General features: G+C 37.8%; 1 protein-coding gene across 2 annotated transcripts in view; it reads left to right on the plus strand.

Annotated features, from left to right (window-relative positions):
• Positions 1–27,471, plus strand: part of GRM1 (glutamate metabotropic receptor 1) — a 238,810-nt gene that overhangs the window by 172,701 nt on the left and 38,638 nt on the right. For both annotated transcript variants that reach the window (XM_070733671.1, XM_070733673.1), the window contains exons 4-6: positions 4,325–4,571; positions 20,704–20,872; positions 26,223–26,349. In XM_070733671.1, the coding sequence (XP_070589772.1) occupies positions 4,325–4,571; positions 20,704–20,872; positions 26,223–26,349 (543 nt within the window). The remainder of the gene's footprint in view (positions 1–4,324; positions 4,572–20,703; positions 20,873–26,222; positions 26,350–27,471) is intronic.

Here is a 27,471-nt window from a genome sequence, read left to right on the forward strand (position 1 = left end):
GGAGGGGGACATGATCGAAACATTTAAATATGTTAAAGGGTTAAATAAGGTTCAGGAGGGAAGTGTTTTCAATAGGAAAGTGAACACAAGAACAAGGGGCAACAACCTGAGGTTAGTTGGGGGAAAGATTAGAAGTAATGTGAGAAAATATTATTTTACTGAAAGAGTAGTAGATGTTTGGAACAAACTTCCAGCAGTTGTGGTCGGTAAATCCATAGTAACTGAATTTAAACATGCCTGGGATAAACATATATCCATCCTCAGATAAAATACAAGAAATAGTATAAGGGCAGACTAGATGGACTGTGAGGTCTTTTTCTGCCGTCAATCTTCTATGTTTCTAATATCAACATAGCTGAATAAATAAATAAATGGATAGAGACTATACTGATTTCCCCCTTGGTGAGTAGAATGTGAATTTCCTAAACCCTTTTAGTAATGAAAAACTGAAAAGTACAATGACTTCTTAGCTTTTAGTGTTGAATGATGATCAGTTTGTTTTATTCCATGTTAGACAGGTAACAACATATAACCAAGTATGTTGTTGGAAGGAGAGTTTTTTGCTAAATACCTTTACAGGAAACAAACATTCCAAGATAGCTGACTATGTGAGGTAAAATTGATTGTCACCTAAGCTCTGGATAGATTTTTAATTTTTCTGACCAATTATGAACATGTCAATTAATTAATTTTCCATCTCTTGTATAATAATTTCTCAAAATATAGCAAACATGCAACTCCAATATAGGCTTAAGAACAGAGATGGGTTCCTCCCGATTAGGATCGGTTCGCATGAACTGATGGCAAACCACTGATGATACCATGGAACCAGATCTGTTGGTGCTGGTCCGTGAATGCCACCATCTTTTGGGGGGATTTGGGGGAGGGGTTAAAATATTCTTATGCACATGAGCAGAAGCTGAGTTTCCAACACTGTGTATGCACCGCCATCTTGTTTTTGTTTTGTTTTTAATGAATGAGAATGTTTGGCACTGCGCATGCATACATACACAAAGCATGTGCACGCCGACAAGGCTCAGCCACAAAGCCCTGGAGGAAGTGAACCAGCAATGAGATAAGTTAGAACCCACCCCTGCTTAAGAACCTGACATCAATCTATACCAATCACTGACTCCCAGTCTCCTTTTCTTCTCCCTTCCTGGTTAATTCCAAATGTGGGTTAGCTCACTTGTCTAAATATGCGTCTGTTAAAACTTGGCTGGCATCAGGGAATAAATTATTGCTAAAATGCTACAATGATTTTATTGTAATCCTGTCACTGCTGTTCTTATTCCTTCTTTTTAAAAATTAGTTCTCTCTGTCTCTCTCTTTTTCTTAAAAAGAGAAACTGATCCAGATGGCTCGAAAGTGCCTATGTGTTACAAATTGGACTAGAAGTAAGAATGATAATAGGAAACAATGGAGCATCAGGAAATATAGAGGAAGCAATTATAGGGAGAAATAATGGGTGTAAGAAAATTCAGTTTTTCCCCCCTCATTAAAATTTTGCTTTGTTACCATGAAGTGACATTTTGAAGAACATTCCGGGCTCTTTGACATTGACCTAAATATCCAACCACTCAGTTTTTAAACATTCTGCCTATCAAAGCTTTTAGGAGTGATAAGGGTTGTATCAATCCGGATACATTTCTTTAAGGAGAGGTAAGAGGTAAGAAATTGTTTGGTGTGCAACCCCAGTACTTTATAAGCTTGCACTAACAAGTCAGCTAATTCTGATTGCAGTATCTGCAATCCTACTCTTATGTAATGAATTCTGTTTCTTAATGCATTCAAAGGGATTCATAGTTTGGGATCCAATATGTTAAGTTATGAATCTTTTGAAAACAGCTTGTTGTTTCACAAGAAAGATGCTCATTCTGTTGTTGCTTAGCCTACAATAGCAATTGTGTTAATAACGGGGTAAATAATAAAAGTTGAGGCCTAGCACAAATATAACTTTGATAGGCCTGATAATATTTTTAAATCAAGTGGTTCTGTTCTAGCTGAACATCTTTGCTGTAACTCTTGTTGACTTTTTAGCCATGTGAATTTACTTTCTTGTGCTAAGGAAGCTTGATGCATTTCCCCCCTTAAAATGTGTTTTATATGCAGTCATTTTATATGGGATATGTTCTTCTATGAAGCAAATATATGTTTGATATGTTACATGTGATATGCAAATTCTACATTCATGAGTAACGCCATCATTTGGATATAATTTCCCACTTAAGCATTCTTAAGCAAGAAAAAAAAATATGTTACTTGCATAGGAAATCCCCAGGCAATACAGCTCAGACATAGCAGTATCTGATCACATTTTTGCAATACTCTATAAGGAAGTCAATATCATTCTAGAGTCAACTTGGGTCACTGGAGAACCACCACTTTCTGAATTTCAAAAGTGACAAATAAACTATGCTATAGTGCTTCATTGCAAGCTGGTTTCTCATAGAAAGATCAGATCAAGGCATGGTTATGACTGCTGAAATAATTAAATTTTCATGATTGATTTTTGAAGGAAATAACAGTCAAAATACCAACCTCCAAAACATAGCCAGAGTTTTCTTAAGGCAAATTTTAAGATTTGAAATGCTACTTCTTCTTTGAACCATCAATGCAGAGTATTTGCCAAGAGTTTTGTGTCTCATCTCATGCAGACAGCTAACAGTCTTCTTCTGCAGTGGTACAATGTAAGATATATACTGATCTGGGACATCTGGCACTTTACTCATGAGGAAAGCATTAAAAAATTTGGGTGACCTAAAGGTAAAGTCTACTGGTGACTTCATACCCATGTCCAGCTTGTTTTCTTGGCCATAGTACAAAAGATTTTGCCATGACCTTCTTCCAAGATGTTTTTGATAGCTATCTTTAGCTGGCACATGCATTTTAAAAATAGCAACAGTTGGTAAACAACAGAAAGGAACAACAATCAATTTATTGACAAATATCAAAATGTTTTCTTTTTCTTTTTTCTTTTGTTTTTAAAACCATACTTACACCTAACTCATACCAAATATTAATAAAGTTATTATTAGTAGAGAGCCTTTAAACAACTCAGAGACAAGAGTCCTTATTTGTCAAGATCATTCATGTTTTGCAATACCACTTCTCCTTTTGCTGCTTTTATTTTCTAGCCAGAATTACTTTGAAGGGAGGGGGGGGTCATCAAAAGCCATACTGCAAATCAATAAAACCACCACTTTCATTACTACAAGCTACACTACGCATGATTTTAGAATGATTAAATCTCTGCTAGTGTTAGGAAAAGATTGACTAATGTTCTCAATATTCAAAATGTAAAATAAATAAATACATCATTTTTACTGGTGCATCACTCCTGTACATTTTGATACTATGCAACAGCCACCAGAACTATTTTGAAAAATACATCGTTTTAGGAAACTTGTCATATTTCAAATGCTGCAGAACAATTAGGATAGCCACTGGTGAGAAATATTGAAGATCAGTTATAAGATGAGGATTAAAAATTGGGAGGTTTGTGATGGGGGTGTTTGAAGCAATGGTGGGATTTTTAAATTTTTCTTGAGCTACTATTTTATTTATTTATTTATTCATTCATTTATTTATTTATTTAGTCCAATACATAATACACTGAAGAGAATAGATATGTAGTAATATAAATAAAGAAAAGAATAGAAGAAAAGATATAAAAGTATAGGTGAACATATTTGAAAGGAAGAAAAGATAAATGAGATAAGGAGAGACAATTGGACAGGGGACAGGACAGGGAATTTGACAGGAATGCAGTAATCCAGCTGTGGAGGAATCCTGAGATGCCATAGGATTTGAGTTTTAGGAGTAGTTTGTCATGGACCACTGAACCAAAGGCTTTGCAAAAGTCAATATAAATTGCATCAATGGATTTTCCTTGATGTAGGTGGGTAGTCCATATGTTTTTGCAGTGAAGTAGTTGCAGGATAATTTCTTTCTAAATCCAAATTGTTTGTTAGAGAGTAGGTTATTAGATTCTAAGTAGAGGGTGATTGATTGATTTATAATTGATTCCATGACTTTACATGAGATGCAGCATAGCGAAATTGGTCTGTAGTTGTCAACGAGAGAAGGGTCTCCTTTTTTGAAGATGGGGATGACTACTACTTTTGACCATAGCTTGGGGAGTGTGCTGGTCCTGAAGGAATTTTGAAAGATGATGCTTAGTGGTTCGGCTATAGCAGAAGAAAGTTTTTTTTCCTAGCTGTCTAAAATACTAGCTGTCTAAAATACTAAATTTCACTGTAGAAGAACATTCTGAAAAGAGTTCTTTTCATTTTAGAAATAATACTTTGTTTTCTGATTACAGGCAATGAAAGCTTAGAAGAAAACTATGTCCAAGACAGTAAAATGGGATTTGTTATCAATGCAATCTATGCTATGGCTCATGGCTTAGAAAATCTGCATCATGCCCTTTGCCCGGGACATGTAGGACTCTGCGATGCTATGAAGCCAATTGATGGAAGCAAACTTTTGGAGTCTCTCCTAAATTCATCATTCACTGGAGTCTCAGGAGAAGAAGTGCGGATTGATGAAAATGGAGATGCTCCTGGAAGGTACGATAAGATCATCATTGTTTATACATCTTAAATCCGAACATATATGTCTATGTTTCTACTACTACACCAGAATATTCTTCCTAAATATAATTTCATCAGTGGTAAGTCCAGAACTTCTCATTTGCTCCAGCATTTTGTCATTTTTTAGACCTTCATTCTGTCTTTTGTTAGGCCTAATAGTTGCACTCCACATTTTGGTTATCTACTCTTTCTATTATCTAGCATTCAATGTAAGTGAATACTTCTAGTGCCACTTTGATACTTTATAATTAAGAAATATTTCAAACATAGCCTCTTTGTGCCAGTAGAATCAAAGTCTTAATTCATGGGTGTCTTTTTTTTTCCCTTGAAGGAGAAAGATGAAGCATGAGTAAAGCTCTGCTGATTCTGCTGGTGTTTTTATAGGAGCATCAGCAGAATTCATTGTCCTGGGTTACAAGTGGAGCATTTAATTTGCTGAAGTGGATCAATATTAGGCTATTGAACTAGGCTCTGTAATACTCTGCCTAGCACGTCGAGGCTAATATATATATCAAGGTCTGAACCTTTCACTACTGTTTAAAATTAGTCTCTCACTCTCTCTCTCCCCCTCTCTTGTATTATTAATCTTCCTTAATAAAATACTGTATGTATGCCTTCTTATTAAATAAAGCTACTAGATGTCACATACAGACTTTGGAATAATTCTGTATGTGACATTGAATAAATAAAATGGCTTGACAGTATTGCAATGCAACTACAGTGGTACCTCTACCTAAGAACGCCTCTATTTAAGAATTTTTCTAGATAAGAACCGGGGTTTTTTTGCCTCTTCTTAAGAACCATTTTCTACTTAAGAACCCGAACCTGGAAAAATTTCCCAGGAAATTTGAGACCAGCACGAAGGCACAGTCAGTTTCCTGTCATCCCCTCTGGGTTTCTCTCTCTGGCACAGTGTATGGGAGGCAACTTCGCGCCTGGTGTATGGGAGGCGCATGCTCTTCCTCGCCGCCTCAGAGTCCCTCTTTTTTTTTAAGCCTTAAAGTTTTGCATTTTTTTTATTCCCCTCACCTCACCTTGTACCTTCGGCAGCAACTGTCCCCTCCTCTTCTTCTTCCTCCTCCTCCCACCCAAATTCCTTCATCACCTCTCGTCTTGACTATTGCAATGCACTCTACTTGAAGAATGTTGACTCTGTTGACTCTCTATCTGAGGGCTGATGGATGGCCCAAGTTCTGCCTCTGTCTCACTCTCTCTCTATGACTGCTCTATTCCCTCTTCCCTCTCAGGGTTCTCTGACTCCCACGCCTCCTCTTCATCTGATTCAGCTGCTGGAGGGGCTGGTGGCTGACAGGCCACAACATATTGTTTCTTTGTAATCATCACATTTCTTTGTTGTTGTTGTTGTTTTGAACAACAACAAAAAATAAATAAATAAAAGACATTCGTTCCATTAAATTTTATTCACTCATTTATAAAACTGATCTTAGAATGTTTGCGAAATGTCCATTATGCCTCTCAGACTGAAAAGTTTGGGGAGCCCCGTTAGCAATAGCAATAGGACTTAGACTTATATGGCACTTCACAGTGCTTTACAGCCTTCTCTAGGTGGTTTACAGTGTCAACATATCAACACCCCCCCCCCAACAATCTGGGTCCTCATTTTACCCACCTGTCCAATTGTCTTCCTTATCTCATATATCATATATATTCTCTCCTTATCTATATATATATCATATATATTCTCTCCTTATCTCTTATATCATATATATTCTCTCCCTCCCATCTACTTCTCTTCTTTTTACTTTCTATCGTTATATATATTACTTAATGTCTATTCTCTTCCATATGTATTGTATATTGGACAAAGAATAAATAAATAAAAAAATAAACCTTGGAAGAATGGAAGGATGAGTCAATCTTGAGCCTGGTGAGATTTGAACTGTACAGCAAGAAGCTTGCTGTCCTGCACTCTAACCACTGTGCCACCAAGGTTGTTCTAGGCTATCTATGGGTTCTAGGAATTTGGGGCAATGCTTTATGATATTTTCACTTCTAAATAAGTGTGTTCCAATCAATCCTCAGGGAGGGAGGTAAACACACAGGTCCTTAGGAACTCTGCTCTGGCTTTGGACCTTTCTAGATGCAATTAAACATCTGTGTACAACTGGTAGGGAAGGCTGTCTGTTAGTTTGGCAGGAAAAGCTGCCTTATGGTAATTTGTTCCTCCAGAGCCCATAGGGATATGGCACAGAAGAATGGCTTAAAGATGAGAAATCAGCAAAAAAGCCCAGTTGTCTTGTATGTGAACAACAATACATGCAGCTAAGAACTACGCAACCTATTAAATCTTATTCCTGAACAAGATATAAAAGTATTAGGAGTAAATGAATCATCTGAGATTTGATTTGAACAATTGATTTTATGAGTTGTGTGAATTTGATTCAAATATTGATTCGTTTCCACAAATTGAGTTACTATGTTGAAGAGAATCGGCAGATTGAACTGATTCAGTTGAAATGCTTGATTCAGCTCAAAAGTACTTGAGTTAGGGAGAAGTGCTTTAATTCAGTGCATAAAATTGATTTGGAAATCCGATGAAAGATTCAGTTTGAAAGGTAATTCAAGCAAATCATCTCTGAATTTTACAAAAAATATATCTTTCAATCAGTTCCTCAGCTCCACAAAATGTTGGTTGTCTGCTGCACGAATCCCAGTGACTGGTTAGGTCCCACAGAGTGGGCCTTCTCCGGGTCCCGTCGACTAAACAATGTCGTCTGGCGGGACCCAGGGGAAGAGCCCTCTCTGTGGTGGCTCCGACCCTCTGGAACCAGCTCCCCCCAGAGATTAGGATTGCCCCCTCCCTCCTTGCCTTTTGGAAACTCCTTAAAACCCACCTCTGCCATCAGGCATGGGGGAATTGAAACATCTCCCCCTTGCCCTTGTAGTTTCTGTATATGATTCGACTGTGTGCTTGTTTTTTATATATTGGGGTTTCTTTTGGATTTTTTAACCTAAAACTGTAATTTAGATTGCTAAATATTAGATTTGTTACTATGTACTGTTTACTATTGTTGTGAACCACCCCGAGTCTGCGGAGAGGGGCGGCATATAAATCCAATAAATCTAATCTAATCTAATAATCCACTGTAATCTGATTAAAATTAATCTTGTAATGCTCAGGTGTGTAAATTCCTGTAATCATTGAGTGGATATTACATGGAACCAATCCAGAGAGGCACTTTGCTCACGAGGAAAGCATTAAATGATTTAGGTGACCTAAAGGTAAACTCTTCTTGAGCTGAGCTGGACTACTGGTGACTTCATATCCATGTCCAGCTTGTTTTCTTGGCCACAATACAAAAGGTTTTGCCATGACCTTCTTCCAAGACGTTTTTTGATAGCTATCTTTAACTGGCACATGCATTTAAAAAATAGCAACAGTTGATAAACATCAGAAAGGAACAATAATCAATTTATTGACAAATATCAAAATGTGAGTGTTTTAAATTTTAGAATAAATAAAATAATATTCATCATATTTCCTACAGTTGACAAGCCTATATATTTCTGATAATAGTACACATATTTTTGTTGCATTATAATCTTTAATTATTTAGTTATTCAAATATCTCGATATTTATTTTTATGCCAATCACCATATTCTGAGTGTCATTCCTTTTACTACAAATAAAATATTAATAATCATATTTATTACATTTAAGAGATTTATATGGTTCTAATAATAACACACATGTTTATGTTAAATTATAATCTTCCATTATTTAATTATTCAATATTTCAGTATGTTATTTTTATGCCAATCACCATATTATTCAACGCTTAATACTACCATCGTTCAAGTTCTGATCTCCCCTCTTGTTATTAATTCTTCACCTTATTATTCAAAAATACTGTATGTATTCCATTAATCTCCCTCCCTCTAGTTTCCATCCCTATTCTAACTTTTAATTATGCCACTATTATATTTTAAAATATTCCTTTTCTATCCACGTTTTAGTACAAATAAAATGATATTCGGCATATTTACGGATGACAAGCTTACCATATTTTCAGAGTATAAGATGCACTGGAGTACAAGACGTACCTTAGTTTTGGGGGAGGAAAATAGGGAAAAGAATCTGCTTACCACATATTCATCTGGCTAGCGTCCTTAGTCTGAGTCTGCTTCAGTACATTATTTTATCCCCTGGTTAGGGCTTTAAAAAAAACCTTATTCAGAAAGAGTAACAATGAAAGAGCTTGCAAGGCAGTAAGAGCTGGGAAAATCATTAGCACCTGGTTAGGGGTGGAAAGAAACATTCGGAGCAAGTTAGAACAATGAAAAAAACTACAAATAAAGGGTTAGGAAAACATTCTTCACAGAGAGTAACAATGAAAGAGATTGCAAGGCAGTAAGAGCTGGGAAAATCATTAGCACCTGGTTAGGGGTAGAAAGAAACATTCAAAGCAAGTTAGAGTAGTGAAAAAAACTACAAAAAAAGGGTTTAGAAAACATTCTTCACAGAGAGTAACAATGAAAGAGTTTGCAAGGTGTCGTGGTTAGCTCTGGCCCAGCTCCTGCCCCAAGGACTGTGGATGTGGGGGAGACATCCACATGCTGCAGGCCTGTTTTGCCCCCAGTGGAATCTGCTGATGAAGGCTCCTCTGTCCAAGAAGACATGAGTGACAGGGAGGAGGAGAGTGGGGCAGACAGCTCAGAAGGAGATCAATTATCTAGCTCCTCCTTGGACTCATAACAAGAGTTAATGATACAGCCACGCATGCGGAGAGCGATGCATAGGCAACAACAACTGAGAGATTATTATCAAAGAAAATGAGGCCACCTATGGTTGGGTGGGGCTGTGGTAATTAGTGAGGCTGCTATAAATAGCAGTCTGTGGGTTTGGCCATTGTGGAGGATTATCTGTTGGGTTTCATGACTGCTTTACTGACTTTGACCTTTTGTGTGCTGATTTTTCCCCGCTTTGAAACTAAACCAGAGCAAAGTGTGTTTCACTTTGTGAAAGAAGAAGGACTGTGAATTGCCTCACAGCTGCAAGCTAAGTATCACAGAACTGATAAGGGACTTGTACAAATTACCAGTTTGTTTGGAGACGAGTGCTCTTTGCTATACCAAAAGAGGGCTTGGTTTAAGTGAATTTTCATTATAAAGAACATTGTTTCGAATTTTCAAACGTGTGTGTGCCTGAAATTTGTACCTGTGAATTTTTGGGAGGATTCTACCAGAGAGCCTGACAGAACACAAGGCAGCAAGAGCCAGGAACATAGTTCACCTGGCAAAGAAACTTATTCGGAGCAAGTTAGAGCAATGAAAAAACCCTGCAAAGACTTAGGGCTTGGAAAACATTCTTCAAGAGAGTAACAATGAATGAATCTGCAAGATAAGAGCTGGGAAAATTGTTAGCACCTAGCTAGGGCTGAAAAAAGAAAGTTTAGGAAATAAGTTACATTCAGAGTATAAGACACAGCTGAATTTTCAGCCTCTTTTAGGGATGAAAAAGATGTGTCTTATACTCTGAAAAATACAGTATATAGTTATAGTAAGAGTACTCATGTTTTTGTTGAATGATAATAAGATATTTCAATATCTTATTTTATCTCAATCACCATTTACTATAAATAAAAGATTAATAATGAAATTTATTATATTTAACATACTTATATGGTTCTAATAATAATTTGCATATGTATGTTAAGTTATAATCTTCCATTATTTAATTATTCAATATTTCAATATGTTATTTTTATCTCAATCACCATATTATTCAAACATGTTTAATACTACCATTGTTCAGGTTCTGATTTTCCCTCTTGTTATTACTTCACCTTATTATGTAAAAAATATGTATTCTGTGAATCCCCCTCTCTGAAAATAGGCCTCCTGAATAAGACTACAGGTAGTTCTTGCTTAGCAGTGACAATTGGGACTGGCAACTTAGTTGCTATGCAGCTATGCAGCCACTAAGCAGAAAATCATGTGACCACGATTGACTTCTGATCTCACTTCCTCTTCAATTGTTAAGCAAAGCGGCATGATTGCTAAGCGAAACGCTCAAGGGACTCAAACTTACGATTTTTATTTCTGCCTTCTCCATTAATTCTGCTGGTCACAAGCTGGTTGTGTGATGTGTGTGATCATGATCATATGACTGCTGAATGCCACAACAATCATAAATATGGTGGCACTTTTTTTCACCATGGTAACATCAAACAGTCGCTGCACAAGGCAGTCAGCAAGTGAGGACTACTTACAATGGATCTGGACCACTACAATTGGTAAATGGCAGCTGAGAAGCAGGCTTTTTCTTATCTCTTTGCTACCATCAAGTGTGCTAAAGTCCCAGATCTGTCCTTTTCTTCTTACAATTTCTAGTCCCCAAAAACCAGAAAATAAAAATCACAGCTTCTGGTTGCAGTTTTCTCCTCATTCTGAATTTCAATCAAAACACTTCTCTGTCTGCCACCCACAACATTTTTTTTCTCATCTCTATCTCTCAAATGCCTTTCGTCTGTCTAGACTTGCTAGTGATTCCTTCTCTTCCCCCCCCCCCATTCTGCTTCATTAGTTTCAACATCTTGTCAGTACAGTACTTCCTTTTGCATAAGTTTTATTCTGTCTGATAAGCAGCAGAAATGTGAGTTAGCTCCAGAAATCTTTTGTAAGGCAGGTTTTCAAGCAGAGAATATTTCCTGATGGCCTGCAAAAGCAGGGATGCAATAATAATAATAATAATAATAATAATAATAATAATAATAATAATAATAATAATAATGGCACAGATGATCCACTGGAACTTGTGCCGGAACTACCATTTCCCAGTGGCAAAGAACTGGTGGGATCATAAGCCCGAAAAAGTGGTCGAAAATGAGCAAGCAAAACTACTGTGGGACTTCCGACTTCAGACTGACCGAATTCTGAAGCATAACACACCAGACATTGTGATCATGGAGAAAAAGAAAGTATGGATCATCGACATCGCAATCCCAGGAGACAGCAGAATTGAGGAGAAGCAGATAGAGAAATTAGTGAAATACGAAGATCTTAAAATCGAGCTGCAACGACTCTGGCATAAGCCAGTGAAAGTGATCCCAGTGGAACTTGGCACGCTGGGCACAGTGCCAAAGGATCTCAGCGGACATTTGAAAACCATCGGAATTGACAAAATCTCCATCTGTCAATTGCAAAAGGCCGCTTTACTGGGATCGGCGAACATAATTGGCCCTACATCACGCAGTCCTAGGTGCTTGGGAAGCGCCCAACTGGTGGTGAAATACGAAATCCAGCATAGTGATCTCGTTTGCTGTGTTGTACTGACATAATAATAATAATAATAATAATAATAATAATAATAATAATAATAGCGCAGTGCCAAAGGATCTCCTCAGTGGACATTTGAAAACCATCGGAATTGACAAAATCTGTCAATTGCAAAAGGCCGCTTTACTGGGATTGGCACACATAATTCACTGCTACATCATGCAGTCTTAGCTGCTTGGGAAGCGCCCGACTGGTGATGAAATACGAAATCCAGCATAGTGATCTCGTTTGCTGTGTTGTATTGTTATAACAAGAACAACAACAACAACCAGATTTGGAAGGGACCTTGGAGGTCTTCTAGCCCAACCCCCTGCTTAGGCAGGAAATCCTACACCACTTCAGGCAAATGGTTATCCAACATCTTAAAAACAGTGTTGGAGCATTCCCAACTTCTGGAGGCAAGCTGTTCCATTGATCAATTGTTCTAACAACCAGGAAATTTCTCCTTAGGTCTAGGTTGTTTTTCTCCTTGATTAGTTTCCACCCATTGCTTCTTGCCCTGCCTTCAGGTACTTTGGAGAACAGCCTGACTCCCTCTTCTGTGTGGTAACCCCTGAGATATTGGGACACTACTATCATGTCACCGCTAGACTTTTTTTTCATTAAACTAGACGAGTCTACGGAGAGGGAAGGCATACAAATCTAATTAATAATAATAATAATAATAATAATAATAATAATAATAATAATAATAGACATACCCAGTTCCTGGAACCGTGCTTCATATGTTTTAGACTCCAGTCCCCTAATTATCTTTGTTGCTCTTCTTTGCACTCTTTCTAGAGTCTCAACATCCTTTTTACATCATGGTTGCTCTTGTGCAAACACATCCAGGGCCAGGCAATGGACACCAAGAGACAAGAGGCTCATGTCTCAACCCTCAGGTTTCATTGTGGTCCTTTCCTTTTGAAACTTTATTTATTAAAGTCATGCCCTGGTTATTATTATGGATGTTTGTTTTTATGTTTAATTTTTTAGTCCCAATATTCTTGCTCTGCATTCTGCATAACTTCCTTAACTTCCTTATTATTTTCTTGCTTATAGAAATCTGTCTGTAAAATTTGTCTGTATAATTTACATAATTTACCCAGAAGACAACACATACTTACTTTACAAATATGATATTGTTTAGACTTCTATCCATTTTACAAAGACAGGATGGGGGCAGCGCAGGATGAATAGATTAGCTTTCTGTTTACAGAAGGACCCTTGAATATTCAAAAAGAAGTGGAATCTGCTTTCTCACTTTAAATACACATTGAACGGCACTGTAAATTTCTAATATTATAGTCAGCAGCTTGGAAGGAGGAAGAGCAGGAGTGGAGGAGGAGATGATGATCAATCCATGGTTTGTTTGGCTCAGTCAATTATGTGAAGGTCTTTAAAATGCAGCTTTCTTGCCAACATTACCTCATAAGCATCTACTTTACTATAAATTAGGAAATATAATTCTAAACTACCTTTCAATATGAATTGACCTATTTAGAATGAAGCAGTTCCTTGCCAAAAATGAAGTTTACAGACATTGCACAGATTAATATGATAACTGGTTTTGCTTTCTTGCTTATAGAAATCTGTCTGTAAAATTTGTCTGTATAATTTACATAATTTACCCAGAAGACAACACATACTTACTTTACATTTTTTTACCCTTTTTAATACATCACCATATTTTATTTATTCACATCTCCAGGTTGTTAATTACTCCTCATAAAGCATTTTTTTTTCATTTGCTTTTCACTTGGCATTTTATAACAAGAAATCTTTGATTGCCCCGAGAGGAGTGAATTAGCACATTTTTCAGTATGCATACCCAGTAATTCCACAATATAGAATAGGATTCCCATTTCAAGTACTGATAAAGGGAATAGATCATTAGATGCAAGCCAACAATCATTATGTGAAAAAGGCCTACCAGGTCAATCTGACCAGGAATCAATTTTACAGAAAGACTAAAACTGTTTTTTTTAATTAATATTGGTTATAATAAAAGAATGTTGCATCTTTTTGGTATCCCGTTAAAATTGGAGTTGTAATGTTCAGACCTGCAAATTGCTGGACTCTTTGAGTGGCTACTAAATGGAAGATATCCAGAGGAGCACTTTGCACAGGATCACAACTAGATGCAATATTCCAAGTGTAAACTCATTAGTGTGATATAGAGTGATAGTATCACTTCTCATGATTTTGAAGCTATCACTCTATTGATGCAACCACGGACTGCATTGGCTTTTTGGCAGCTAAAATACATTATTGTTTGGTAGTTAAGTGGTGGTTCACTAATACACTTTGATCCTCTAATAGACTCAAGAATTTTAACCTAATCCTATGTAGTTTCTGCTCTGGTAATCTCACACTACTAACCAGAGCATACAAAACTTTTGCCAGACCAATCCTTGAAACTAGCTCATCTGTCTGGAACCCACACTGCATTTCAGACATAAAGACTTTAGAAAATGTCCAGAGATACTTTACTAGAAGAGCCCTCCACTCCTTTACTTGCAACATAATATCCTACACAACTATACATACAATCCTAGGTTTAGAAAGCTTAGAACTACGTCGCATAAACACGACTGAAGCATAGCCCGTAAAATCATCTGCTACAACATCCTTCTTGTCAAAGACTATTTCAGCTTCAAACAAAACAACGCATGAGCAACAACAGATACAAACTTAAAGTAAACAGCTCCAAACTTGACTGCAGGAAATACAACTTTAGTAACCGAGTAGTTAATGCATGGAACTCACTGCCTGACTCTGTAATATCATCACCTAACCCCCAAAACTTTACCCTTAGACTATCCACTGTTGACCTCACCTGATTCCTAATAGGTCAGTAAGGGGCATATATAAGTGCACCAGTGTGCCTACCATCCCCTGTCCTAATGTTTCTCTCTTACTAATATCATTAATGAAAAAGGCGAAAGATTTATACGATCTGAAGAGAAACCAGAGTATGGTTATATCTTTGTATGCTATCAATACGTACTTGACAAAATAAATAAATGAAATAAATTAAATAAATAAATGAAATAAATAAATAAATCTTACTTTCCACCCCAATGGATAGCATCTTGTTGGCTAGGGCTCAGTGCTCAAGTCTGTCAAGATCCTTCTGATGTTTGAGTCTATCTTCCAAAGTGTTAACAATTCCTCCCAGTTTGGTGTCGTTTGAAGATTTAATGGGTTCTCCTTCTATCTCCTTATTTTCAATGTCTAAGTGTGGAGCTGGGTAAAATAGCAGATTCAGTGACTTTCTCAGAGGTGTTACCGGTTTGTGGCCAAGAGGATAAAACAACGTGTATCATAGAGTTTAATGTGTGGTTAAAGCAGTGGTGTAAAGCTGAAGGTTTTGGCTATGTAAGTCATGATGTCAGTAGGTGGTCTAATAGGGAGTTGTTTAAGAGGGATGGTTTGCATCCATCATACAGAGGTACCCAGGTACTCGGTGAGGAATTCAGAACTTTTTTGGACAGGCATTTAAACTAGGTAAAGGGGACAGAGATGTAACTGATGTGGGTGATTTCTGTCCCCGACCAATGAGGATAAAGCAGTTTTTGGAAGCTTATGAAAAGGGAGCTGCAAATAAAATAGATGTAGTTGTTGATGATAAGGGGCAAACTAATAATGAAAATAATGTTCTTCGTGTAATGTGCACGAATGCTCGAAGCTTGAGCAACAAGCTCTGTGAATTAATGGCCATAATATCTAGAGATAATTTGGACCTGGTTGCCATAACTGAGACATGGTTTAAGGATTCTAATGAATGGGAAATATCCATACCAGGATATACACTGTATAGGAAGGATAGAATAGAGAGAAGGGGAGGTGGAGTAGCCATTTATGTTAAAGAAACTCTAAAAACAACACTAATTCAAAATACATGTCAAGATCTAGAGACCCTCTGGATTTGCATGCAAAATAAAGACGGTTCTGTCATTAGAATTGGGGTGATCTATAGGCCTCCAGGGCAATCTGAGGAATATGACAACAAGATGGTGGATGAAATTACCCAAATGGCAGTAAAGGGAGATATTGTGGTTATGGGTGATTTCAACATGCCTGATGTTGACTGGAATATCCCCAGTGCCCTTACATGCAAAAGTAAGAATATAGTAGAGGCCTTTACAGGAGCAGCTCTGGCACAGCTGGTTAAGACACCAACTAGAGGGGAGAATATTCTAGATTTAGTTTTTACGAATGGGAATTGGTTTTCAGATGTCAAGGTGGGAGAAAATTTAGGTTGCAGTGACCATCTATGTTTGTGGTTTGATGTAAAAACTCATTGTGAGCAATCCTATAATGCAACCAAAGTATTGGATTTCAGAAAAACAAATTTTAATGCAATGGGGGAATATTTAGATAATGAATTAAAGGGGAGGGATAAAATGGCAGGAGCGAACACCCAGTGGACTGTATTTAAAAAGGCCATCTTAAAAGCCACTGGACTGTATGTAAGACAAATAACTAAAGGTAAAAGGAAGAAGAAACCGCTATGGTTTAGCAATGATGTAAGGACTATAGTCAATGAAAAAAAGGCTGCCTATAGGAGGTATAAAGAGTCTGGAAGTATAGCTGATAGGGAGGTGTATAAAATGAGACAGAAGGAGGCGAAACAGATAATATATGCTGCTAAAGCCTCAAAAGAGGAAGAAATTGCCAAATCTCTAAAGAAGGGGGATAAAACCTTCTTCAGATATATTAGTGATAAGAAGAAGAAAAACTGCGGCATCACGAAGCTTAGTACCGGGAAAAATACATGCATTAATGGGAATAAGGAGATCGCTGACCATTTCAATAGCTACTTCTGTTCAGTTTTCTCAAAAGACACCTTACAAAATAATACTATAGAGGGATATAGCATTGCTTCCAACTGTACGGATTCAGCTCCAGTGATCTTAGAAGCCGATGTCTTAGAAGAACTTGAACGATTAAAGATAAATAAGGCAATGGGTCCAGATGGCATCCACCCCAGAGTTCTTAAAGAACTCAGATCTGTCATTGCTACCCCCCTGACTGATTTGTTTAACCAATCCTTGTTAACAGGAGATGTTCCTGAGGATTGGAGAATGGCAAGTGTTGTGCCTATCCACAAGAAGGGCAGTAGAGAAGAAGCTGGTAACTACAGGCCAGTTAGCTTGACATCAGTTGTCGTTAAAATGATGGAGACTCTACTGAAAAAGAGGATAAATCAGCACCTAAAAAACAATAACTTATTGGACCCAAATCAGCATGGCTTTACTGAAGGCAAATCATGTCAGACTAATCTCATTGATTTCTTTGACTATGTCACAAAGGTGTTGGATGAAGGTGGTGCCGTGGATATTGCCTACCTGGACTTCAGCAAAGCCTTTGATACGGTTCCACATAAAGAGCTGACAGATAAATTAGTGAAGATTGGACTTAATCCCTGGATAGTTCAATGGATTTGCAGCTGGCTGAAGCATAGACACCAGAGGGTTGTTGTGAATGGCAAGTATTCTGAGCAGAGTCAGGTTACAAGCGGTGTGCCACAAGGGTCTGTTCTGGGTCCTATTCTTTTTAATATGTTTGTGAGTGACATAGGGGAAGGTCTGGTAGGGAAGGTTTGCCTATTTGCCGATGACTCTAAAGTGTGCAATAGGGTTGATATTCCTGGAGGCGTCGGCAATATGGTAAATGATTTAGCTTTACTAGATAAATGGTCAAAGCAATGGAAACTGCAGTTTAATGTTTCCAAATGTAAAATAATGCACTTGGGGAAAAGGAATCCTCAATCTGACTATTGTATTGGCAGTTCTGTGTTAGCAAAAACTTCAGAAGAGAAGGATTTAGGCGTAGTGATTTCTGACAGTCTCAAAATGGGTGAACAGTGCAGTCAGGCAGTAGGGAAAGCAAGTAGGATGCTTGGCTGCATAGCTAGAGGTATAACAAGCAGGAAGAGGGAGATTATGATCCCGCTATATAGAATGCTGGTGAGACCACATTTGGAATACTGTGTTCAGTTCTGGAGACCTCACCTACAAAAAGATATTGACAAAATTGAACGGGTCCAAAGACGGGCTACAAGAATGGTGGAAGGTCTTAAGTATAAAACATATCAGGAAAGACTTAATGAACTCAATCTGTATAGTCTGGAGGACAGAAGGAAAAGGGGGGACATGATCGAAACATTTAAATATATTAAAGGGTTAAATAAGGTCCAGGAGGGAAGTGTTTTTAATAGGAAAGTGAACACAAGAACAAGGGGACACAATCTGAGGTTAGTTGGGGGAAAGATCAAAAGCAACATGAGAAAATATTATTTTACTGAAAGAGTAGTAGATTCTTGGAACAAACTTCCAGCAGACGTGGTAGATAAATCCACAGTAACTGAATTTAAACATGCCTGGGATAAACATATATCCATCCTAAGATAAAATACAGAAAATAGTATAAGGGCAGACTAGATGGACCATGGGGTCTTTTTCTGCCGTCAGACTTCTATGTTTCTATGTTTCTATCAAAATCCTTTAGAGGTAATCCTCAACTAAAAACCATTCATTTAGAGATGGTTGAAAGTTATAACAGTATCAAAAAAAGGGGCTTATCACAGTGTTTCACACTTACATCTAATGCACACTTATCAAACATTGGAGGCTTGGCAACTGGTTCATATTAGGATGGTTTTGGTGTCCTGGGAACATGTGATTCTCTATTTTGACCTTCAGACAAGCAAAGTCAATGTGGAAGCAAGATTAACTTAACAACTGTTGCTAATTTAACAGTTGCTAACAGATTCAATTTAAATCTGATATGTCCCATTCATGTCCACACAACTTTCAGACATTGGGACAAAATGTGGACAGCATCTCTGGCCCAAGTCCATGATGTACCATTGGGTACCATAGAATGTCAATGTCAGAAATAAGGTTAATTCTTGAAGTAATATTACAATGCAAGAAAATGGTCTGTAACCATAGAGAAGGCTGATGTAAGCCATAATCAATAATCATGGGTTTGCCAACTGTGCTGCAATCTGATTGGCTGTAACCTATATAAAAGGAATAACACCCTTGCATGGGTGTGGTTTGTGGTTTTGTGGTTAGTGGTTAATGGTTAGTGCTTTGTGGGTGGTTGCAATGGTGGATGTAAATAGGAGTTGTATGATAGTATTGTGATAGTTCAATTAGAGAAACATTTTGCTAAGAAGAATAGTAAAATATATTTTTACAAGAAAGCCTACTGCAGTGTTTTCCATTGAAGACTTCAATTAGGTATTGTTGTGAACTATGGCTAGCTGGCAAAACTCTCCCAACAGTTAAGTCATCCCAAGTCAGTTGAGTTGGGTGGCTATAGAAATTGAATGAATGAATGAATGAATGAATGAATGATCATATGATAACCCCACACCCTGAAATGCTGGATGGTTTTACATAGACAAGTTTTCTTTTTGTTGTTTCTGGCCCAGCCTAGTGATTTCATTTCTTTAAATTGAGTATAGTAGACCAAGGGGCATGGTGTCTAAAACATTTTTCTCTAGGTACTACATTTACATAAAAAGAAGGATGGATGGATATTGGGAAGGGAATGAAATCTCTGTAAGTAGACTATCAAGCTCAGAGAACACAAGATAGAACTCCATATTTCAATCCTAAAATACAGAAATTCTCTTCAGTTGGAATAATGGATGATCAATAAATCAATCAACCAGAATAGAGCTGAAAAGGATCTTGGAAGTCATCTAATCCAACTCCCTGCTCAAGCAGGAGGTCTATGCTATTTCAGACAGGTGGCTGTCCAGTCTATTCTTAAAAACCTCCAATGAGGAAGCAGCTACAACTTCTGAAGGCAACCTGTTCCTGTTAGGAAGCTTCTCCTTGAGTAGTTTCCATCCATTGTTTCTTCTATTCTGTTGCTATGGACAATAGATTGAGCCTCTTTTCTTTGTGGCAGACTCTCAAATATTGGAATACTGCTATCATGTCATCCATAGTTCTTCTTTTCGCTAGACTACTCAATTCCTGCAACTGTTTTTCATATGAATGGAATGGAATGGAATAGAATGGAATAGAATGGAATGGGATGGGATGATATGGGATGGAATGGAACGTAACAGAACGGAACAAAACAGAACAGAACAAAACAAAACAGAATAGAATAGAATTTTTTATTGGGCAAGTGTGATTTGTCTTTGGTGCACATGCTGTCAGTGTACATAAAAGGAAATATACATTTGTCAAGAATTATAAGGTACAACACTTAATGATTGTCATAGGGGTCAAATAAGCAATCGGGAAACCATCAATATTAATAAAAACCTTAAGGATACAAGCAACAAGTTACAGTCATACAGTCATAAGTGGGAGGAGATGGATGATAGGAATGATGAGAAAAAATAGTAGTAATAGTAGTGCAGAGTTAATAAATAGTTTGACAGTGTTGAGGGAATTATTTGTTTAGCAGAGTGATGGTGTTTGGGAGGAAATTATTCTTGTGTCTAGTTGTCTTGGTGTGAGAGTAGGAATTGAAACAGTTTATGCTCAGGATGCGATGGGACAGTAAATATTTTCACAGCCCTCTTTTCAACTTGTGCAGTATACAGGTCCTCAATGGAAGGCAGTCTGGCAGCAATTGTTTTTGTTTCCATGCCCTGAATCATCTAAGTTGCTTCTTCTTTGCACTTTTTCCAGTGTTAAATTTTCTAAAGGGTTAAATTTCCAATGTGATTTTAAATTGTATGTGGACAGGATAGGGCTTATTCTATTTTGACTGAGGGAGGAGAAGATGAGATGTTAATGCTCTAATTTTTTTAATTAGACTTTTTTTCCTCTTTCCATTCTGTAGATATGACATCATGAACCTACAACAGATAGAATCTAACCGTTATGATTATGTCCACATCGGGACTTGGCACGAAGGAATCTTGAATATCGATGATAACCGAATTCAAATGAACAAAACTGAAATGGTCCGGTCTGTATGTAGTGATGCATGTTTGAAAGGTCAAATTAAGGTAATTGTTCCTATAGAAGTACTTTTGTTGAAAAGGATGAATGTAGGATGAATCCATGAATGTAGGATGAATCCAGCTCTATTCTGATTGATTGATTGATTGATTGATTGATTGATCACCCACAAATAATTATGCTTAAATAACAGTGTTAAATTAATGCAAAATTCTTAATCAAAGCAAGCCTTCTTCAGAAAACGAATTCTTAAGGATCCAAAGATGGTCTACAAGAATGGTGGAAGGTCTTAAGCATAAAACCTATCAGGAAAGACTTAATGAACTCAATATGTATAGTCTGGAGGACAGAAGGAAAAGGGGGGACATGATCGAAACATTTAAATATGTTAAAGGGTTGAATAAGGTTCAGGAGGGAAGTGTATTTAATAGGAAAGTGAACACAAGAACAAGGGGACACAATCTGAATTTAGTTGGGGGAAAGATCAAAAGCAACATGAGAAAATATTATTTTACTGAAAGAGTAGTAGATCCTTGGAACAAACTTCCAGCAGACGTGGTTGGTAAATCCACAGTAACTGAATTTAAACATGCCTGGGACAAACATATATCCATTGTAAGATAAAATACAGGAAATAGTATAAGGGCAGACTAGATGGACCATGAGGTCTTTTTCTGCCGTCAGTCTTCTATGTTTCTATGTTTCTATTCTGCATTCAGGATAAAAAATACAAACTGAGCATATTTTTCTTACGAATTTCCTCTCCTAGGAATCACATATTCTGCTTTTTGGGGAAAAGATTGTTAATGAATTAGAATTCAATATCTCATGTTCAATGTGCAATCTTTAATATGACTTTAGAACCAAATACTTGGAAAGCAATTTGTAGACGCCGAAGAATAGTTTGGAGAATCCCTCCATCCTATTGGAATAGCTGTGTATTCATTTGAAGCAACCTTCAAGCTATGTGGTTTAAAAGGATCTTTTTTCCAATAAAAATAATAATTCAGAGATGCACATTGGTAAGGAAAAATGTGATTGAAAACATACATCAGTGCCAGAGGTGGGTTGCTCCCAGTTCGGACCAGTTCTATAGAACCAGTAGTGGGAATTCCTCCCTCCCGCTCGCAGAACTAGGAGCGATCACCAACTGGCCACACCACCATCTGGTTTTTGGCTTCTGCGTATGGCTTTCTTGTACTGCAAGTGCACAGCCATGCAGATTAGCTACACAATGCATAATACACATGCACACAATGTGCATTCACCCACATGGCGCAGGAGGAAGCGAACCGGCAACAAGGTAAGTTAGAATCCACCACTGATCAGTGCGTTCATAACATTGCCGGGAATAATTTAAATAAGCTTTTTCGGGGCTCCTCCTTTTGACACATGTTCCTGGGAAAACACACGGTGGTTTAAGATATTCCCAATAGGTGCTATAATAGCAATAGCACTTAGACTTATATACCACTTCACAGTGCTTTGCAGCCCTTTCTAAGCAGTTTACAGAGTCAGCATATTGCCCCCAACAATCTGGGTCCTCATTTTAACAATCATGGAAGGATGTAAGGCTGAGTCAATCTTGGGCTGGTGAAAATCGAACTGCTGAACTCTGGCAGTCAGCAGAGTAAGCCTGCTATATTTTATTCTAACCATGCACTACCATGGCTCTTAAGGAAACCCAGGTCCTCTCACCTTTTTTCCTTCAAATCCAGAATATTGTCCAGGCCTCAAAAAATAATAAACATTTTACTCCAGGGCTTTGTGGACAATTTTTGTTGGATAAAATAATAATGATTGATGTGGAACTCCATTGTGTTTTATCCCAGATTTTGCAGTATATATGACCTCATTTTTCTTCCCGTTAGATGTCCTAAACTTTACCTTAAGAAATGCAGCCTGTGTGGCATTTCTTAAAGCTTTTCCTCTTGTGTTTAAATCACATCACATTACCAACAGGGACATTTAGTTCTTGGACACAATTGCAGTATTCAGGTCCTTCCTTCAAGGTGTTTTCAAACACTTCTTTTTCTCATGTTTTTATTCAGCATGGTTATCTCCCCTAAAGACACAAGTAAATGAAACACTTTTGTCTCATCACTACCATCTAATCCTGCATTTTTAGTAGCTCTTAGATTTCTTGCTGATAGAAACATAGGAATATAGAAGATTGATGGCAGAAAAGGACCTCATGGTCCATTTAGTCTGCCCTTATACTATTTCTTGTATTTTATCTTAGGATGGATATATGTTTATCCCAGGCATGTTTAAATACAGTTACTGTGGATTTACCAACCACGTCTGCTGGAAGTTTGTTCCAAGCATCTACTACTCTTTCAGTAAAATAATATTTTCTCACGTTACTTCTAATCTTTCCCCCAACTAACCTCAGATTGTGCCCCCTTGTTCTTGTGTTCACTTTCCTATTAAAAACACTTCTCTCCTGAAACTTATTTAACCCTTGAACATATTTAAATGTTTCGATCATGTCTCCCTTTTCCCTTCTGTCTTCCAGACTATACAAATTGAGTTAATTAAGTCTTTCCTGATAAGTTTTATACTTAAGACCTTCCACCATTTTTGTAGCCCATCTTTGGACCCGTTCAATTTTATCAATATCTTTTTGTAGGTGAGGTCACCAGAACTGAACACAGTAGTGTTCCAAATGTGGTCTCACCAGCGCTCTATACAGCGGGATCACAATCTCCCTCTTCCTGCTTGTTATGCCTCTAGCTATGCAGCCAAACGTTCTACTTGCTTTCCCTACCGCCTGACTGCACTGTATTTGTCTTTCTAGCTTGAAAAGTTTCTCCCGATGGTTTCGATGGTTTTGGAAAGGGAGGGTGGCAAGGGAGAGAAGGGGTGTTCTTTATTGAATGGTTAATGTGAATTTATTTACTTCAAAAAGTGTTAGTTCATCCTGTCTCACTTGCAGTCCTATCTTGATGGCATTTACTAGGGGCAGTGGCAGCGGTGGGTTCCTACTTACCTCGCTGCTGGTTCGCATCACAATGTTTTGCGCACACTTGCACGCCAGGGGTGGATTCCCATTACTGCTGCTACCGGTGTGCTGCGTGTGCAGCTTTATTTATTTTTGATTTGATTTGATTTGATTTGATTTGATTTGATTTGATTTGATTTGATTTGATTTGATTTGATTTGATTTGATTTGATTTGATTTGATTTGATTTGATTTGATTTGATTTGATTTGATTTGATTTGATTTGATTTCCGCCCCTCTCCAAAGACCAAAGCCTTCTGCTTTATTAAAAAGACTTTCCATCGGGGGGTTTTCTGAATGAAGAGGCCATATCTGGCACCACAGATGGTGCAGTGGTTAGAATGTCGTATTGCAAGCTCACTGTGCTTACTACCAAGAGTTTTATTCTGTCTGGCTCAAGGTTGACTCAGCCTTCCATCCTTCCAAGGTCAGGAAGGGAAGGAGGTAGAGAGAAAGAAAGAGAAAGACATAGATTGTTGGGGGCAAAATGCTTACTCTCTATAAACTTCTTAGAGAGGGCTGTAAAGCACTATGAAGTGGTATATAAGTCTAAGTGCTATTGCTTTATCATATTTTATTATATAACATTCACTAAACAACATGCTAGCTAATTATGTTATATAATTCCAATTGCCCTGCATAGAAACTAAAACATACACTATATACTGCATTTCCTCTGTTCCCACATCATAGGCAGCTTTGAGCTGCAAACAAAATCTCTGTTTGAACAAAACCTCTACCTGCTGACTCCATTTGTATCTTGGTAAAAACAATTTGCTACCCACCATGCTACTTTGGCATGAAGAATTAAAAAAAAACATGTACAGAAAGTTAGCTTGTCAGAACAATGGTTCCATTTTACATGGTGGAGGATGGCTAATAAAAAGCTGCATTTTACAGAAGGGGAATATCTATCAGTGAAGTATCAATTTAGTAATACTTTATTTGCTCTTTCCTTTTTAGTCCGATGAGAAAAACAAAGGACCTGCACTATTCAATTTTCAAAAAATGGGTAATTCTAATGTTTTCAGTAGAGACCCAAATAAACTCACCTGACCTGTGCCCCTCAATCAAAATCTTATTGTCTCTTCTTGAATAATTCTTTTATTTGAAAGGAGGGGACAAGTAAAGTGGCTACAATTGAAGATACTGATTTTGCTTTAGATAAAGATGTTGGACAGGTCTCAATTAGAGTTTCTTTGCTCCAAAAATGAACTCTGATGAGTATGAAAGTGCAAAATCTTTTTCATATTTTTAGTGATGGTGAACCATTATGGGGTAATTTTTTAAAAAAAAAATTCTCCACATTCAACATACAACTTCATATGCTTTCAATACAACTTTATGTATATGTATATGTATATGTATATGTATATGTATATGTATATGTATATGTATATGTACATGTATACAGTATACTGTATACAGTATACAGTATACAGATATGTGTCACATGTTTTGGCTGAATTTTGAAAATTAAGAGAGACTAGAATAGATCTATTTCAGCCTTATTTTGGCCTCATCAGCTAGCCATACCCTCACTGGGACTTGAACATATATATGTGTGTGTGAGAGAGAGAGTTCGTAGATTTTCACGGGTAAAAAAACAGGACTGCTGAAGGGTCTCGGGTGGAGGAGGCCACTTTTTTCCTCTCCAGGCGCCTAGAAAGGCTCTGGAGCTGGGGGAGAACAAAACACAGGCCTTCCTCACACCGTCTGTAGGCTGGAAACAGTCTGTTTCCCAACTTTCAGCGGGCCCAGAAGGTCTAAATATCTGTTGGTTGGCACACGTATGCCCACTGGACATGAGCTCACGTGCCCACCAATATGGCTCCAATGCCACTTGTGGAACACATGCCATAGGTTTGCCATCAGTGACCATTTTCCACTTACAAACCTGAGCCTCCGAAACTGTAACTGGAAAAGGCAAAGAGAAGTCTCCATGGGGCCTCTCTAGGAATCTCTTAGGAGGTAACAGGGCCAGAAAAGGCAGGGAGAAGCCTCGGTGGGACCCCTCTACGAATCTCCTGGAAAGAAACAGGGCCGGAAAAGGCAGGGAGAAGCCTCTGTGGGGCCTCTTTAGGAATCTCCTGGGAGGAAACAGGACCAGAAAATGCGAGGAGAAGCCTCCATGGGGCCTCTCTAGAAATCTTCTGGGAGGAAACAGGGTCTCCACCTCCTTGTGGTTTCCCCAATCACACGCTTTATTTGCTTTTACATTGATTCCTATGGGGAAAATTGCTTCTTCCTACAAACTTTTCTACTTAATAACCTGGTCACGGAACGAATTAAGTTCTTAAGTACAGGTACCATTGTTTTGCTAAAGGGATACCGTATTCAGAAACCACACTTAAAGGTTTTCATCTAAAAACAAATATCTAATTTCATTGTAGGTTATAAGAAAGGGAGAAGTGAGCTGCTGCTGGATTTGTACACCTTGCAAGGAGAATGAATTTGTGCAGGATGAGTTCACATGCAAAGCCTGTGAGCTGGGATGGTGGCCAAGTGATGAGCTGACAGGTATGAGCAAAACGTTTTACAATAAACAGTCTGTCAATACCTCCCCAAAGTGTTTTTTTTTCTTGTTTATCTTTCATGTTCCTTCTTAAATTCAATTCCAAAGCAATGTGTCAGGCCGTAGCCATCATTTGGAGTTAGAGATTTTGGCCTGCCACAGTAGAATAGTATCATGGGAACTGGGAAGGATAAGTAGCATGACAGGGAAAGTTACTAACCCAAATTCCTTTCTTAGAGTTCAAGGTCATCGTTTATTCTTCACCAGTGGATGTAAGGAGGAGGTCAATGAAATCCCTGCACTCGGACTGGTCCTCATGATGGACTTGTGGGTGTGGGAATGGGGGATGAACCTTAACCTGGGTGGGGTACTGGGAGGAAATTAGTATTGGAAGGGCAACAGTGTGACCAACATGGTTCTGATAATAAATCGAACCTTGGATGAGAGAATTGGATTGGAATCTGATGTATTTCTCAGATGCTATTTGGGGCGCTGACACAAGGCATAAAAATGAACAGACAGCAAATGTAGTGTAAAAAAGTTTTTAAAAAGTAGCAATAAAAGTACACTACCAAAAGTATATATCTGATTACACCTACAAAAAAAAAAATCAATTTCCAGACAGGTAGTCCTTATTTAGCAACTGCCTCATTTCACAGTTACAACAATAATGAAAACTAACTTATCCATCAGTCCTCGTGTTTATAGTATTCATAGGTCTGTAAAGCAAAAGAAAGCTGAAGTAAAATCATAAGCACTGTAACAGTATCACTTAGCAACTGCTTCGTTAAATTATTAAATCCCAGCTGTGATCGCTAAATAAGAACTACATGTATATGCCCACTTCTTTAATGAGGATGTACAATTAAGGAACTTTGGGAAGCTGTGATCCTAAGAGGGGAGAAAATGTGTACACATTCCTCTTGTGGTATGTTTTTGAATCTGCTCTGCTGTTTAAATGCAATTCATGACATCTATCTTAGGACCTTTGGTCAAGTGGCAAAACTCTTAGAAGAACCTATCTTACCAGCCATTAAACAACTCCATGGCCTTCTAATTCATTTCTGAACACAAGTGAAAATGGACATTAAGTTAAACAGCTCAGAATTTGTCATTGGTAGGAAACA

Source organism: Erythrolamprus reginae, chromosome 1, assembly GCF_031021105.1.
Source record: "Erythrolamprus reginae isolate rEryReg1 chromosome 1, rEryReg1.hap1, whole genome shotgun sequence".
NCBI lineage: Eukaryota > Metazoa > Chordata > Lepidosauria > Squamata > Dipsadidae > Erythrolamprus > Erythrolamprus reginae.